The sequence below is a fragment of the Gossypium hirsutum genome, chromosome D03 (genome assembly GCF_007990345.1).
Source record: "Gossypium hirsutum isolate 1008001.06 chromosome D03, Gossypium_hirsutum_v2.1, whole genome shotgun sequence".
Classification (NCBI taxonomy): Eukaryota; Viridiplantae; Streptophyta; class Magnoliopsida; order Malvales; family Malvaceae; genus Gossypium; species Gossypium hirsutum.
This window is the reverse complement of record NC_053439.1, coordinates 19,657,572-19,676,411: the sequence shown is the minus strand read 5'-3', so window position 1 is coordinate 19,676,411 and position 18,840 is coordinate 19,657,572. Positions and strand designations below refer to the sequence as shown.

General features: G+C 34.8%; 1 protein-coding gene across 1 annotated transcript; it reads left to right on the top strand.

Annotated features, from left to right (window-relative positions):
* Nucleotides 1–10,011: 10,011 nt before the first annotated feature.
* LOC107950050 (uncharacterized) lies at nt 10,012–10,563 on the top strand. The gene has a single exon (XM_016884798.1). It carries the CDS (start codon nt 10,012–10,014, stop codon nt 10,561–10,563), a length of 552 nt encoding a protein of 183 aa, XP_016740287.1.
* Nucleotides 10,564–18,840: the final 8,277 nt, after the last annotated feature.

Sequence of the window (18,840 nt, the reverse complement as noted above, 5' to 3'; positions counted from 1 at the left end):
TTCATAGTTTCCATGATTCAACTAGCCCTTTTAGCATAAATAGCACAAATTATGATAGTGATTAACCATTCCCATGGCCAATCCTTGTTAAGCATATCCATACCAAATGATTATAACATTATTCTCAAACATATATAAGCCATTTTCGCATGGCTATCCAAAATTATACAAATCCAAAGGGTCCATGACCCACAACAAAAAGGGTAGTCCTATACATGCCATTTCGAAGTTCAACCAAAATTGTACCAAAAGGGGGCTTTGATAGTGTCGGCGACTTCGACTTCAAAATCCCGAGTCCGATAGCTGAAGAACCAAAATCTATAAAACAGAGAATCAAAGAAACGGAGTAAGCATTAAATGCTTAGTAAGTTTTGAGCAAAGAATTTAGACACAACCAAAGTATAGCATTCATGTAGCTAAACGGATAATTTCATATGCACAAATTTTCAATATCATACTTACTTCACATTACCAACCCTTATATTCATACACAAAGATCAACTTAGCCAAAGGCCGGTAGCTCATTTATCAACTGAGCGAATACTTATTTGTAAGGGCTCAACTAATTCAAAGCACATACGAAACATACCTCAATGTTGGGATGTTACAAGCGTATTAACTGAAATTTTTACAGCAAGATCATTCATTCCCAAATCACGTACCTTCGGAATTTAACCGGATATAGCTACTCGTTCAAATGCCTTCGGGACATAGCCCGGTTATAGTAAGTCGCACAAATGCCTTCGGGACTTAACCCGGATTTAGTAACTCGCACAAATGCCTTCGGGACTTAACCCGGATTTAGTAACTCGCACCAATGCCTTCGGGCTTAGCCCGGAATTAGTATCTCGCACAAATGCCTTCGGATCTTAGTCCGGATATGGTCACTTAGCACAAAGCCTTCGGGACTTAGCCCGGACATCATTCGAATAACCATGCACATTTAACAATAAATCATGACACATTCGTATTTCATTTTCATTAGCAAAACTCAAACACAAGACACTTATCACTCTTGCCATTTCGGCTCAATAGCCACACACAAAGAGCACGATTTTGATTTGCTTAAAACATGATCTAATCAAATAATAATTTAAGCTCTATTACTCAAGAACTTACCTCGGATGTTGTCGAACGGTTTCGACGGCTATTCGACCACTTTTTCCTTCCCTTTATCGGATTTAGTTCCCCTTTGCTCTTGAGCTTAATTCAAACAAATTTAACTCATTAAAGTCTCATTTTGCTAGCTTATGGCCGAATATGACAAGGAGTTTGATAGGTCATATGGCCACCTTTTAGCTCAAATACACAATGGTCATACGCATTTTTAATCACATCAAGCAATTTAATACAATTCATTCGAACATCAAAAGAGAAGCTCAAGGTACTTAGCCCATATATACATTAGACACTAAAGTCACATATGTACGAAATCACGAATCAAATTCAACATACTAGCTAATATTTCCCCTTAGCCGAATTTTCTAAGTCAAGCTAAAGCCATCAATAGGCTACCTATGGCCGAACATACACATAACTTATGTACTTATTCATCTGGCCGAACATACATGTCTATGTTGGGGCCGATTGCTTCACAACACCATACCATTTCAATTTTTGGTCATGGTTAAACAAAGAACTTAATGTCTCACTCAAAAATGCTAAAAAGAAGATTCAAGAATCATCAATCCACCATCACATGCACCATTACAAAGCTTCACTTTTAGCATGCAAATGATATCAACACCAATCTACCTTGGCCGAATATCATCTCCATGACATAGTAAAGATTTGAACCATGGGCTATTTAGAACTCAAGCTAACTACTAAAACATGCATGCATCTCATGGAACATCATCAAACATACCTTAGTCTATCAAACCACCATAGCCGATTTCCTCAAAGCTCTTTTTCCTTCTTTTTCTTTCTCCTATTCGGCCAAGAACAACATGAGAGCTTTTCTCTTCTTTTTTTTTTGGTCATGCATGAGAATGATGAACACATTTTTTTCTCTTTGTTTTCTTCCTTTAATTTCTTATTAGTTTATTGCCCATGCTTCTTATTTTATTCTTCCATTAACACAACATGTTTCATGACATGTTTTGCCCATGCTTCTTATTTTATTCTTCCATTAACACAACATGTTTCATGACATGTTTTGCCCATGCTTCTTATTTTATTTTTCCATTAACACAACATGTTTCATGACATGTTTTGCCCATCATCCCTTGTCATGGCCGGCCACTAGTACTTAAATGGGGGGAAATTGACATGCAAGTCCACCCCTTTGATTACATGCACTATTAGGCCACTTGCATTTGCCTAGCACATTTCTAAATTTTCTCACATAAGTCCTATCAACTAAATTCACATGCAATTAACTAAATCGAAGCTTAAAACTTTCACACATTTATATTCACATATTTTAGGCAATAATTATCACATTCAAATAATTTGGTGACTCGGTCTAGCGGTCCCGAGACCGCTTTTCGACTAGGGTCACTTTAGGGCTGTCACAGTCCCAGCCCGTGCCCTTACCTGTGTACCTTTCTGAGTAGGGTCACATGGCCAAGTCACACGCTCATGTGTTAGGCCATGTAACTCTAAAAATATCCCCACACACTCGTATACCAAGCCATGTGCTAGGCTATGTAATAGCCTAACTTTTCTGCAATAAAACCTGCAGGGGACACACAGCTGTGTCGCCAGGCTATGTGTCACACACAGTTGAGTCGCACGCCCGTGTCTCAAACCATGTAGACATTAATTTGTCCAAAAACAAGCCAATTCCACCACCAAATCAAGAAATCACCTAAAGGTCCTTAATATACCTAATCAAGGTATCAAACCTTGGCCATAACGTACATGAAATAACAAATTCAATAGTCCAAGATCCCTCAACCAAGATGTCATACAAGGCTCCTCAAATACAAACATACAAGCTTACCTAAACACATATATATACTTAACCACATTTCATTCATACACATCTAGTTCAACACTATCTCAAAACATACCATATCTTGACAATTAATACTTCTACAAAAACTTACCATTTGAGTTATACCATTCATGCATCACAAGTACCAAAATGACACAATTCAACCAACATCAATTGGTACTAAAACAAATTATACATGAAGAAATCATCAACTAGATACCAATAGAAATTCACCTATACATGCCATTATAACCTTAGCTAAAACCTTAAGAACTACTAAAATATATGCTGGATAGTGTGATAGATCTCCAACGAGCTTCCAAACTGATCGAGCTTCTAATTATCTATAAAACATTGAAGAGAAAACTACCTAAGCACATAATGTTTAGTAAGTTAGTAAAACATGAAACATAACTTACTAAACCATTTAGAATATCATCAGATACTCGAGAAATTAAGAATAAGCATAATTTAATCGAACCACAAGCTTGGCACAAGCCTAAGCACCATCATCAACACATGTTAGTGCAATCAAACATAATTCACTTGAATTATACTTAAGGTAATCCATTTGTACATGAACATATTTCATTTTAATTCATCATTTCCTTTCCATAAATACCTGATATAGTTCACTTGAACACTTACCATTCCTTTCATTTCCATGCCAATTAAACCATTTAGAATATCATCAGATACTCGAGAAAGCTCACACAAAACATGTAATTGTAACCTTTCCTTTACATCATTGCTCACACGAGTTGTGGGTCAGAATGTAGGCTACACAATGCTATTCACACGAACTATGGAGAATCCGCAACAAATGCAGGACCTCAGCCATCAGTAGGACATTCAAGACCAGCACCTAAAACATGAAAACGCTAATGACATGTCATTTGTATCCTACGAATTCCTAAGGTTCAACTGGGACTCTATCACCTTCAGGGCATTGTTGGATATTCATCATTAAATTACATGTCAACTAACATATAAACATATAATTGAAAACAGACAAATTCAATCCAGTTAATACTTCTATTATTCCATTAAGTCCATATTTCATTTTTTGCAAAATTACTATTTCGCCCCTAATATTTTAAGTTTTCACAATTTATTCCTTAAACTCTAAATTCTCTAGGGACCTAAATCAATCCATACAAACAACCATTTCACAAATTTACCATGAACTTTTATCATTTTTATAAATAAGTCCCTAAATGTCATTTTCACAAAAAATCACTTTACAAAACTTTTTTATTTATCAACAAAGACTAATAATCTACCATTAAACAACAAGAATAATGCAAGAACATTCATGGAAAAACCCTAAACCTTAAGCAGTTCTGCAAATTGATCCTCGGTCTAGCTAAATTAAGTTACAATGATCCGAAAGCATAAAAATCATTAAAAATAAACTGAAAAATCACTTACATGCAATGAGGAAGCTTGATCGAATAGATAAACCCTAGCTATGGCTCTTTTCTTTCTAGTTTTCAGTGGAAGAGGATGAACAAAGATGAATGGAAATTTCTCTTTTGTTTAATTTTAACCTTATTTATTAGTTTACCTTTTTAACATTTATTATTAACTTAAACTTCACTTAATTTGTGTCCATAAAAGTCCACTAACTATTTGAATGGTTTAATTACCATCTAAGTCCTTTCACTTTTAAGTTTCATAGCTATTTGACACCTTTAGTAATAAAATTCATCTTTTGCAACTTTTACAATTTAGTCCTTTTTACGTAATTAAGCATGCAAATGTCAAATTTTCCTAACAAAATTTTAAATGACCTTACTAACATCCCATAGACAAGAAAATAAAAATAAAAATAAAAAATAATTTATTCGTTAGATTTGTGGTCCCGAAACCACTGTTTTGATTTCACTAAAAATGGGTTGTTACAACTCTCCCCCTAAAGGAATTTTTCATCCTTGAAAATCTTACCAGAAAATAAGTTTAGGTATTTCACTTTCTTAGCTTCTTCTAGTTCCCAAGTTGTCTCTTCTATTCCATGAAATTGCTAGAGAACTTTTACTAAAGCTATACTTTTATTTCTCAACTATATGTCATATCTGGTTGTATCTCAATATCAACAGGTGAAATCACGTGTGAAGGATCTGATCGATATCGTTGTAACATTGATACATGGAATACATTGTGAATCTTTTCTAACTCTATTAGCAAAGCTAATCTGTAAGCTATTGGTACAATTCTTTCTTTGATCTCATCCGACCCAATAAACCACTGACTAAGCTTTCCTTTCTGGCCAAATAGAAGGACTTTTTTCTAAGGTGATACTTTCAAAAACACTTTGTCACCAACTTGAAATTCAATGTCTTTCCTTCTTAAATCGACATAAGATTTCTATTAATTTGAAAATGTTTTCAAACTATTTCGAACCACTTTAAACTTTTCTTCGGTTTCTTGTATCAGATCAACACCGAATAAGTTTTTCTCACTAAGCTTAATCCAATATAATGGAGTTCAATATTTCTAACCATACAAAGCCTTATACAGTGCCATTTTGGTGCTCGCTTCATAACTGTTGTTCTATTCAAGAACCTAACGGTAAAAATCTCTCCCAGTTACCTTCGAACTCCAAAACATAGCATCGAAACATACTTTCGAGTATCAAAATCACTTGTTCAGATTGACCATCTGTCTAGGGGTGAAATGTTGCACTAAAATGTAGTCAAGTACCTAGAGCTTAATGTAACTTGCTCCAGAATCAAAATGTAAACCGTGGATCTCTATAAGAAATAATAGAAACTGGAACACCGTGCAATCTAACAATCTAAGCAACATACAACTCTGCCATTCTGTCGAGTGAAAAATCCATATGTATATGAATGAAATGTGCGGACTTTGTCAAATGATCAACAATGACCCACACATCATCTTTCTTTCTTGGAGATAGAAAAAATTACGATACGAAATCCATCGTGACACATTCCCATTTCTACTCTGGAATCATCATTGGTTGTAACAAACCAAAAGATACCTGATGCTTGGCTTTAACTTGTTGAAAAATGAAACATCTTGATACGTACTCATAAATCTCTCGTTTCATACCTGGCCACCAATACATGTGTTTCAAATCACTATAGATTTTATTGCTACCAAGATGAATTGAAAAGCTACTGTAAGCTTCCTGTAAAATTTTTTGAATGAGATCAGAAGTTCTTGGAACATAAATTCTACCTTTGAAGTACAAACTGTCATCTTAACCAACATGAAAATCTAAATCAAGTGTCATCTCAATCTGTTTCCGTTTAGCTATTAAGACATCATCACATTTCTGAGCATCGCAAATATGTTATAGAAACGTCGGTCTAGCTTTTAACTCAGCTAAAATTGAACCATCATCAATCAACATCAATCGTGTGTTTAATATTCGTAAAGCCAACAGAGATTTTCTACTCAGAGCATCCGCAACAACATTAGCCTTTCCTGGATAATAATCAATGATCAAGTCGTAATCGTTCATGAACTTGAGCCATCTGCACTTTCCCAAATTCAAATCTTTTTGCAACATCAAATACAGTACGCTTTTATGATCCTACATCAACACACAACTAAACCATTCAATGAAGCATCACTGTAAATCACAAATTATTTACCGGACTCTAGTTGAACCAACATAGGTGCCTTCGTTAACAAAGCTTTTCACTGATTAAAACTTTGCTGACATTTTTTGGACCATTCAAATTTAACATCTTTTTACAACAATCTCGTCAACATCGTAGCAATCATCGAGAATCCTTTGATGAACCTTCTATAATATTGATCGATTGTTTAATGTCAAAACAATAATGTGCAAGTGTACACTGTCGATGCAAGTATAGTAGACATATATGAGTTTGTCGGATATTGATCCCTCGAGGATGGTTGTCTTTTTTCTATCAATGTTAGTGTAATAAAAAGAGAAACGAGATAAATTGTGAGAGTAGTTGTCGAAGCAATAACTTGGAAACAATAAGATAAAATACGATATTGATAAACAGGGATCCTCAACATGAATATTCACAAGGTATAAAAGGATAGGTGATTGTCGATGCATTAAATCGCAATGAATATCTTACCAAGCTTACCTTCTATATTTAATCTAAGACTTAAACATGCACATTAACCACATCTTTCGATGATGGCAATGGAAAACTATTAAGAACAAGTGGATTAAATTCCTCTAATCCTCAAGCAACTTTCGTTTTCATGCTTGTTAGCTTGAACAGTCACTGTACTTTCCAGTGTCAGTGACCGCAATAAAATTTCCATGCTAAAATAACATTTAACCCAGAAAACATGTGTACTTCCGTACAAACAGGAAATAGAAAGTAATCACCATCGTTCAGAAAAGAAATATAAAAGAAACAAGTGGAGAATACTATCCCTAGACAATCTCGACTTGAATCTCTCTATTCTCTCTTGTGTTGCAATTAGGGCCCCTCGTCAAGAGCTAATTTGCATCCCTTTCATGTCGATTCACCCGTAGGAAACCTAAGCCGCCATAGCCGAAAAGCTTCAAAAGAGATATTGAAGAAGATGATCCCGCTTTAAAGCCCCTTTTTTTTCTTTTTCACGTGAATATTTATATTCTTCCCAAATAACCCAGGTGTCCCTTCATCAGAATCAAGCTACCTCTATACGTACAAGTTGGTTATACTAGACTGGACAACACACACATTTTTGTTCTTATCCGAACAGCTATCAGGTGCGGCGACAATTCTAGGCCCACTCTGAAAATACTCATGCAACGACATTGGTACGAAAACATGACAATTAATAATATGTTAAAACATATGCTAAAGATAACTAAATGGGAACAAATTAACCAATAAGTAAGGAGAAAACATATGTTCTTTCTAGTACTATCAAATATCCAGCTCAACCCAGAAAACTTCTGACTTTAGATACATTTCTTGAAGGTTTCCAATCTACCACAGCTGAAATCTTACTCGGATCAACTCTAATGTCCTCTGTTGATACCAAATGTCCCAAAAATTTGACTTCTCGAAGCCAAAACTCACATTTTCTTAACTTAGTGAACAGTTGTTTTTTGAGTAAGTGATATCACTAGAAAGAACATAGGCTTCCCCCTTACTTATTGGTTAAATTGATCCCATTTAATTATCCTTATCATACATTTTAGAATTTTCAATTTAGCATAGTTCATTTTATAACTCAATAAATCCTATCTTATTTTATCCTTAATTTTGCTATCTTTTTACATTAATGTCACTGCATGAGTTAATTCTTGATTGTGTCTAGAATTATTGTCGCACCTGACAGTTGTTTGGATAAGAACTAAAATTGCATGAGATATCCAGTCTAGTATAACCAACCTGTACGTGTAAGGATAGAATAATTTTGGGGAAAGGACATCTGTATTGTAGTGGAGGACATAAAAGGTGGACGTGAGAAGAAAATGTGGCTTTTTTAGTTTTTTTTTCAGATCATAATCTTTCAAATGCGAAATTCTAATGGACAATATGCTGGACTGCCACATGAAGATGTGATAGAACATCTTAAATCTTTTTTATTGATTTGTACTTCCTTTAGTCAACAAGGCGTTCCTAATGATGGCTTGTAGATGCAATTATTTCCTTATTCCTTACAAGGAAGAGCCCTTACTTGGTTTTCTTGACTACCTGTTCGATCAATTACTTATTGGGATGCACTAGAAACACAGGTTGTTTTGTAATTTAACTCGCCGGTAATGAATGCTCGTGTTCAAAATGATATTAATGCGTATCATCAGTTAGATGATGAAAATCTTCACACCACATGGGAATGTTATAAATATTTACTTCGACGTTGTCCCATGCATGGCATTCAACCAGAAACACAAATTGAGATTTTTTATAATGGGTTGAATTCACATACAATGAATCTTGTTGACGAATTAGCCAGCGGACCTTTGTTGGATGGTACTTATAATGATACTGTGAAAATTCTTGAGAGAATTTCTTAGAATGATTATCAATACCCCATTCCGATAGTTGCACAAGAAAAAAATACTCTAAGAGTTATCGAATTGGATGCAATAACTGCACTAAGTGCTCAAGTTTCGTCACTCACAAACATGATTAAAAATATGCATGAGACGAGTGGTGTTGCTCAGTAAGTTGATGTTCCTACTTTTTGTTGTGAGATTTGTAGTGACAACCATAGCTATGAAGATTTTCCACAACATCTAGATAATTCCTATTATATTAGTATAACTGGCAACAATTCTTATGGTAATTCTTACAACAACTCTACACGTAACAAACCGTTTTGGGGAACACGAAATACTAAACAAAATGCTATGACATTCAAATATGGGAATACATCTACTGAGGGCAATTATAATCCTACGCAAGGAACTATAATCAACAACAGCAGAATTATAATCAGCACACTCAGATGCATCCACACCAAAATTTGGTGCAACCACAACACTATTCAATCCCAAATCAACATGTTCAATGAGATTGACAACAACCATATACTCAAGCTTCTACTTCTAACCCGTTAGGAACTCATGAGACATTAATGCGGGAGCATATTACTCAGACGGAAGCCATCGTACAAAGGAATTCATCTTCTATTCAAGCATTGGAGGCACAACTAGGACAATTTACTTCAAATCTGAATACTCGACCACCAAGCTCATTACCTAGTGGCACGAAAAATCCTAGTCCGAGGGGGAAAGAACATTGTGAGGCTATCACTCTTAGCAGTGGTAAACAAACTGGGGAATTGTTTATCTACTCTACTGTAGCACTTCACGATACGGATGGAGTGATTACTAGTGAGAAGGTTGAATCTGAAGAATTTGTCGATGCATCAGACAAAGAAGTTCCACAATTTGTCCTCATATGCCTAATGTCCGACCTTCTAAACTGTCAATGCAATCAAAGGTGTTGGCTCAAGCAGATATATCTCTACCTTTACCCTTCCCAGAAAGATTTCAGAAAAATGAGCATGATAAGCAGTATCAGTAGTTCCTAGACACACTAAAGCAACTGTAGCTCAACATTCCTTTAGTGGATGCTCTGGTACATATTCCAAGTTATGGGAAATTTATGAAAGTCCTCTTGTCCAAGAAGAAGAAGCTTATTGATATTGAAAATATTGCATTCACAGAATGCTGTAGTGTTATTTTGACAAACAAGTTGCCCCCTAAACTGAAAGATCCTCGGAGCTTACCATCCTATGTTCAATTTGAAAATCATTATTTAGGTAAGGTTTTATGCGACTTGGGAGCTAGCATTAACCTAATGCCACTATCTACTTTCAAAAAGTTGGGAATTCGTCACCTGAAATCTATTGCAGTGACATTACAACTAGCCAATCAATCATTGGCTCAACCTGAAGGGCAAATAAAATATGTCTTAGTTCGTGTGGATAAATATGCTTTTCCGACTGATTTGATCATACTTGACTGCGAGGAAAACAAGGAGGTTCCCATAATCTTGGGACGATCATTTTTAGCCACTGGCCAAACTCTTATTGATGTTTATAAAGGTGAACTAACCATGCGACTTAATGATGAGCAATCCACCTTTATGTTTTTGAATCCATTCAATGCAAGGACAAAGAAGAATGCCATACTATTAATGTGCTTGATGATCTAATTGAGGAAGAATTCAATGACCAAAGCACAGTACATTCTAAAGAGTTTGCAGTGACATCTAATGCTAAATCCTTAGACAATTGTAATAGCATGGTTAAAGCTAATAATCTTGAACTTAAGCATGGATGGCAGATTGAATCCTTAGACCACCCCAATTTTCAAACCATCTATTGGAGAACCTCCTACTCTCGAATTGAAACCACTACCTCCTCATCTTAAATATGTCTTTCTAGGTGATCGTAACACTCTCCCGATTATTCTTTTGGCAACACTGGATGTAACTTAAGAAGAGAAATTGGTTCATATTCTCAAGTAATATAAACAAACTATTACTTGGAGTATTACCAATATACAAGGAATTATTCCTTCTTTTTGCATGCATAAGATCAAGTTGGAAGATGAAGGCAAGCAATTGGTTGAACAACAAAGAAGATTAAATGAAAAGATGAAGGAAGTTGTCAGGAAGGAAATCATAAAATGGCTTGATGCTGGAATTATTTACCCGTTTTCTGATAGCAATTGGGGCAGTCCAGTGCAATGCATGCCTAAAAAAGTGGCATCACTATGGTTCACAACGATAAGGATGAATTAATTCCTACAAGCATTCCCATGAGATGGCGAGTTTGTATGGATTATTACAAATTGAATGCGGCCACAAAGAATGATCACTTCCCACTTTCTTTCATTGACCAAATGCTGGATCTACTTGCTAGAAAGGCCTATCGGCTTGCTAGAAATGCTGGATTATTAAATTGCTTTTGCACCGGAGGATTAGGAGAAAATAGTCTTCACCTGCCCCTTTGGTACTTTAACTTTTCACCGTATGCCTTTCGGTCTTTACAATGCACCAGCCTCATTTTAAAGGTGCATGATGGCAATATTCTCTGATATGATTAAAGACTCTTTAGAGGTTTTTATGGATGATTTCTCAGTCTATAGGAATGGTTTTGATCATTGCGTTAACAATTTGGATAAAATACCGAAGTGATGTGAGGACACACATCTGGTCCTGAATTGGGAAAAATGTCATTTCATGGCAACTAAAGGCATTGTGTTAGGACACCGCATCTCTGGTCAAGGCATTCAAGTAGACAAAGCTAAGGTGGAAATCATTGAGAATTTACCTCCACCAACAAATGTGAAAGGTATTTGCAATTTTTTGGGACATTTAGGGTTTTACGGAAGGTTTATTAGAGATTTTTAAAAAATTGCAAAGCATTTGTGCTCATTGCTAGAATAGAATTGAAAATTATTCTTTGACAATATGTTTTCGGATGCCTTTATTCAGTTAAAAAAGAAGCTAGTGAATACACTTGTTGTCGTTACACCCGATTGGTCTCAACTTTTTGAAGTTATATACGATGCAAGCGACTTTGTTGTGGGTGCGGTTCTAGGACAACGAAAGGGAAAAATATTTCACACCATTTATTATGCTAGCAAAACTCTTACATATGCTCAATTCAATTATACCAATACAGAGAAAGAATTGCTGGCTGTAGTCTTTTCTTTCGACAAGTTTCGTTCCTATCTTATCAGCGCAATGGTTGTTGTATTCACTGACCACTTGGTGTTAAGATATCTCTTTGCGAAAAAGGATGCCAAACCAAGACTGATACGCTGAATATTATTGTTGTAAGAATTTGACATCAAGATAAAAGACCGTAAGGGATTACAGGATCAAATTATAGACCATCTATCTCAATTGGAAGTTGGTAGCGAAGACAGAAACATACTTTAAATTGTCACCGCATGAGTTAATGTCGCTGCATGAGTTAATAACAGATTGCATCCAGAATTGTCGCCGCACCTGATAGCTATCCAGATAAGAACAAAATTTGTGTGAGCTGTCCAGTCTAGTATAACCAACTTGTACATACAAGGACATAATTATTTTGGGGAAAGGACACCTGTACTATAGAGGAGGGCATAAAAGGTGGACGTTAGAAGAAAATGTGGCTTTTTAGTTTTTTTGGATCATCATCTTCATCATCCCACCTTAAAGCTTGCGGCAATGATAGCTTAAGCCTCTCACGGGTCAGCCAACGTGAATACTAAATGCAGACTAGATTCTGACAAAGCAACCTAAGTGTTGGACAAGAGGGAATAGAGACATTCAGTCGAGTTGTCTAGGAATAGAATTCTCCACTTGATTCTTTCTTATTTATTTCTAAATGCTGGTGATTATTCTTTGTTTTTTGATTGTATGGAAGTACTGATGAATTGTTGGTGAAATGTTATCTTATTCAAACTTTTTTTATTGTTTAATCTTGCGGTTTGAATTTTTTTAACACGGAAGTGTTATTACAGTCACTGATACTGGAAAGTACAGTGACAGTTTAAGCCAACAAGCATTATAACAGAAGTTGAGTAAGAATTAGAGGAATTTAGTCCACTTGTTCTTATTAGTGTCGAATTTCCATCATCGAAAGGTGAGGTTAGTATACATGTTTAAGTCTCAGATTAAATAGAGGAGTGACTCTGGGTAAGATATACATTGAACTTTATTGCTTCGACAATCACATATCTTTTTATACCTTTTGAGCACTTAGTATTCTGCTGAAGATTCATGTTAGGGATCCCGGTTTATCACCATCATATTTTATTTTATTGTATTTAAGTTAATGCATCGACTACTATTCTCACAATTTAACCCATTTGTATCTAGTTGTTGCACCTACATTAAGAGGTATAAGACTACCATCCCTGTGGGATTGATATCCGATAGGCTCACATCTATCTAATATACTTGCATCGACAGCGTACGCTTGCACACTATTGCTGTGACATTAAACAGTCAATCATTAAGGTGTGCAAAACAATCCTCAAATGTTGGGCATGCTCTGTCTCATCTCATGAATAGATCAAAATATCATTAATGAACACAACAACAAATCTGTCTAAATACGGTCTAAATATTTTCTTCATCAATTTCATAAATATAGCAGCTGTATTAGTCAAACCAAATGGCATCATAAGGAATTCATAATGTCCATACTTAGTTCTGAATGCAGTTTTCAGCACATCCGCGTCTTTAACCCGTAACAGATAATAACCAGAACGAAGATTGATCTTTGAGAATATTGTTGCACCTTTCAGCTATTCAAATAGATCATCAATACATGGTAATGGATACTTGTTCTTGATCGTGACTTTGTTGAGCTGTCGATAGTCGATACATAGTCTAATTGTCCCGTCTTTTTTCTTAACAAACAAAATAGGAGCACTCTAAGGAGACAAACTGGATCGAGAAAATCCCCTATCTGTCAACTCTTACAACTGTGCTTCCTGTACTTTCGATTTTAACTTCTCTGGAAACACATCTGTATACTCACATACCACTGGAATCAATTCTATCTTCAACTCTGAAACTCTAGATGCAAATATATAAGTGAGATACGCTCAGCCTTTTCTAACATATTTTTGTGCCGACATAGCCGGAATAACATTAGATGATGCACTATCCAGCCTGTGTGATTCAATTCAAATTTTTTCACCGTTCTGACACTTTAACACAATATGCTTTCATCTACAATTCACCACAGTATCCTGTAGAGTTAACCAGTACATACCCAGAATCACATCAATTTCATCAAAAGGTAGTAACATCAAATTAGCTAGAAAGTTGCAACCCCGAATCATCAAAAGTCAATTTTTACAAACTTTATCAACTAACACATATCGACCTAGGGGTTCGTTACTTTAATCACAAACTCAGTAGACTAGAAAGGTATTTTCTTATCTGACACTAAGGTCAGTCAAATCATTAACATTAGTACCAAAGATAGAAAATGTATCAGTGATAACATCTGGCACTAAAGCTCCCTCTCGAGCACGGATCGCGTAAGGTCTAGCTGGCGCTCGAGCCTCAGATCTCATAGTAGAGTCTTTCGTCCCACTATGGCTATTACCAGTGTTTCGAGATGGTCTACCTCCCGCAACTATATTACTCAGTCGAGTAGTCTAAGCTTACTCATTACCTGACCTTTCTGGGAAATACTTGAGATAATGTTCATACGAGCCACATTTGGAACACGACCCGTCTTTCAATCTGCATTCCCTGAAGTGTCGTTTATTACATTGCTAACATTCGGGCTCGTTATGACTTTTTCAACAGCGATTGGTATGACTTTTTGTAATGCATAGGTTTCTGCAACTGTACACAGTCGTTATCAAGTAATAAGTAAGTACTGAGATATCATCTCCATAGGGATTGTATTTGTGCTAAGTCACTGAATTTGTAAAATTATACTAACAATTTGGTAAATAAAAACACAATATGGTTGAAAAGTGGTGATTAAAATATATTAAACTAAATGCAATGATCCCTAATGCAAATTATCCTAAGTATGCAAACTAAATGAAATAGAATTTAGTAAAATTAAACACAATTTGCAACAATTATAACATAAATAAACTGGGACAATTACTTTAATTAAACTTAACTTATTATCTACATTCTTAATAACATTCGAAAAAACATTCCATGGCAACTCGATCTTTCATGAGTTTGGAAACCACATTAGGTCCTTTTAGAATCCTTTACTTAGTAAATACTCATTTTACTGATCCTTATATACTAAGGGTTTCTTAGTATTCGTGTGAAGTAACAGGGATGTGTCAGGTTTGAAACAATTAATCACACAAATCTAAAAACTATGTAGATAACAGAGCATGGTAAAAGTTGTTATGCAACCTACAATTTAATCGGGTGAGGATCTAAATTGAGCATGCACATTTCAGTTATGTGTCCATTAGCCATCGTCTGGTCAGGATCGCTCAACTAATTCAGGTGCATTCCAATCACGTATGAACGAAGTACAGACTTGATTTAATTGAAAACATGATCAATTGAGGCATAAAAATAATAAACATGAATCAAATAAATATTACTTAATCAAAGAAATCATCCTCACTTAAATAAAATTAAGCTAACATTGTTGTACACAAGAACAAAGAACACATAGCAAACATCTTTAGATTAAATTAAAAAAAAAAGATTAAACCCAATTCAGAGTGGCTGTCACCCAAAACTCTGACTGACGAGGCTCCATTACTTCTTTACTTTGCTCCTTTGCTAATGGTTCTCTAAGGTGGCCGACCAAGGGTTGTTTGAGAGGATAATTTTGCTAAAAATCCTTATGCAAGGATGATGATAGGCGTGAGTGTAACATCCTAATTTTGGGCCTAGTTGAAATAGTGGTTTCGAAACCACAAATTCAACGTGATAAAATTTATTTTTATTATTTTTTTATGGTCTACAATTTCATGGAATGATTTTGTGAAAATTTCGTTCGAAAATTTTGATGTTTGGGCACTCAATTTAGTAAAAAGGACTAAATTGTAAAAAACTACAAAAGTTGAGTTCTACATGTTAGAGGTGTCCAATTGTTATGAAATTTTAAATTGGAGGTCCTTATATGGTAATTAGACCATTGGTTAAGTTGGTGGACAAAATGGACATGGTTAGGCTTGTTTTCAAAGATTTTTATTAAGGGCATTTTGGTCATTTAGTTATTAAAATGAATTAAAAACAAAATTAAAAGCCAATTTTTGTTCATCTTCTTCATTTGGCCGAAATTAGCAAGGGGGAAGCCATAGTTAGGGTTTTCCAGCTTCCAAGGTCCATAGTAAGTGATCCCAAGCCCCGTTTTTAATGTTTTTTTACGTTTTTGAAGCCTAGATAACTTGATTTAGCTTATTCTAGCAATAATTTAACCTAGGGTTCATATTTGGAAAAATACCCATAGGTGAAATGTGTTTATTTTGTTGTTTTATGGAAGAATATAAAGTCTTAAATTATGTTAAACAACTTTTGCTAAGCGATTTTAAGTGAAAACGAGTAAAACGACATAATTGGTAAAAATACCTAATATTCATAAGTGTTAGAATGAGAATTTGATGTTACCATAGAAGGGGAAAATGTTCAGCATGTTATAAAACATAAGAATATGGGATGAAGTTTAATTTCCGAGCTTTGGGGAAAAAGTGTAAATATGTAAAACTTTAGGGGTAAAATCATAATTTTGCCAAAGTTTGAGTCAAGGACTGTTTTGATCAATGTGAATATTAAATAAGCTAAATTTTCTATTGTAGATCAAGAATAATGAAATCCGAGGTTAGACCGAGGAAAGAAAAAGGTTGAAGACTAAGTTGATAGATTTGGCTATATTTTGTACTGAGGTAAGTTTACGGTAAATAAATGCAATATTTTAATAATTATTATTAATGTTGTTATTTTACAGCAATTATTTATTTATTTCATGAAAATATCTAATGTTGACTCAAGTATGAAATGACAGAGAATTAGTGATACAAGCCCTGTTGAAACATTAAGAATGTATTTGATACAAATGTCATGACATTTGGGTAAAGAGATCCCATGTAAGACCATGTCTGGGACATGGCATTGGCATCATTGAGATTATGAGAGGTCCCATGTAAGACCATGTCTAGGACATGGCGTTGGCACCGAGATGAGAGGTCCCCCGTAAGACCGTGTTTGGGACTTGCATGGGCATCGATATGAGAACTCCCATGTAAGACCATATCTGGGATATGGCATTGGCAGTACGGGAAGCATTCCATGTAAGACTACGTCTGGGAGATATCTTTTGCATGTTATATTCAAACAAGGGACCCGAGTATCTTAGTATTCCAAGTGATTCAACGAGCTAGAAAATGAATTAAGTTACATGAATGTTCAAGCAAAAGGATGATAACTAGATTCAGGTGAGTTATAAAGGATTGAAAATATCTCAGTTATCAGTTGAGAAAAAGAATTTCAGTAAGTGAAGAGTAAGTTATAATCGTGAGTTATTTAAGCAAGCAAGTAAACAAGTAAGTGAGTAAGTAAAGAAGAAAGTAAATATCCTAGTGCTTGATGAAAATTTATGAGTATGATGGTTTATGATAAATGTTGTTATTTATTTACTTGTAAACTTACTAAAATTTATACTTACTTTCTTTATTTTCCTAATTTTTTTAGTATCTCCAAGTCAGTTCGGCAATCACAAGGACATCGGAGTTCGTCTTACACTATCCACAGACATCTCGGTATTATGAAATTTCGAACGTGTAAAGCTATGGCATGTATGACTTAGTCATTTTGAGTGCGTTCATATGATATGGCTAATGATTTGCTATTAAAATGGTTAACTAAGAACATGTTTGGTATTATGGATGTTTAAATGTTGATTAATACAATGAAATTATAAAAAGAGTAAAAATTTGCAATGGTATAGTTTTTGGACAACAGCACTGACATGAATTTGAAAACTCACCGAAATTATTAAAAATTGAATTAGAGAGTGAATAAGACATATAATTAAAACTTATTAGTCTATTTTCATATGAAAAAAACACTGTAGGCAAAGGAATTTTATATTATAAGATATTTGAATTTTAGTGAGACAGGGTCAAAATGGTTTCTGAAGTCCCTTGTTCTAAATTTAGAAAATCATTAAAATTGTATAGAAAGAATTATGAGTTATAATTTATATGTATAGAATCCTTAGTGAGTATATTTTGAGTAGAAACAAGTGGAAGCACCATATGAAGTCTGTACAACAAGATAATTAATTTTTAGTGATGAGAGGTCAGGAATGTGACAGCCCAAAACTGACCCTAGTCGGGAAGTGGTTTCGGGACTGCTAAACCGAGTCTTATAAATAATTAAAAGTTATATTCTGTGTTTATGATGTGAGTAAATGCATGTGTGAAAGTCTCATGCATTAATTTGATCATCTTTATGTGAATTTATTAATATGGACTTATATGAAACTTTGTTGGAAAGTGAGAGGTTAATTTTACAATGGTCTAATAGTACATGCATTGAAAGGAGGGGTTTTGCATGTCAATTTACCCATGATAAACATGGTGGCCGGCCAAGGAAGGAATATGCTCCACTAATTCAAAATTAAAATAATTTTGTATTAACAAATGATTTAATAATTGATATTAAAGGAATTATAGTATGAAAGGAAATAATATAATGAGAAGTGGGAGGAGAAACCAAAGTGTTTCATCCTTACTTCTCCATTGCCGAAACTAGAAGAAAGAAAGAAGAAAAACTCTTGTTGAATTTCGGCTAAGGTGTTTTGATACAAAAGGTATGTTTTATGCCACTCTTGAAATGTATGCATAATTTGGAGGATTGGTTTAAAAGCTACTTGAATCTTGGATTGAAATTAGGTTATTATGAGGTTGAATTTCGGCCTAGGAGCTTAAAATTTTAGTAGAAGTTTTGATGACATTAGATGGATAGTTAGGTTGGATGTGT

Bases quoted from the DNA above. Each gene is read 5' to 3' on its own strand.
- LOC107950050 (XM_016884798.1), top strand. From the start codon at position 10,012: ATGAAAGTCCTCTTGTCCAAGAAGAAGAAGCTTATTGATATTGAAAAT.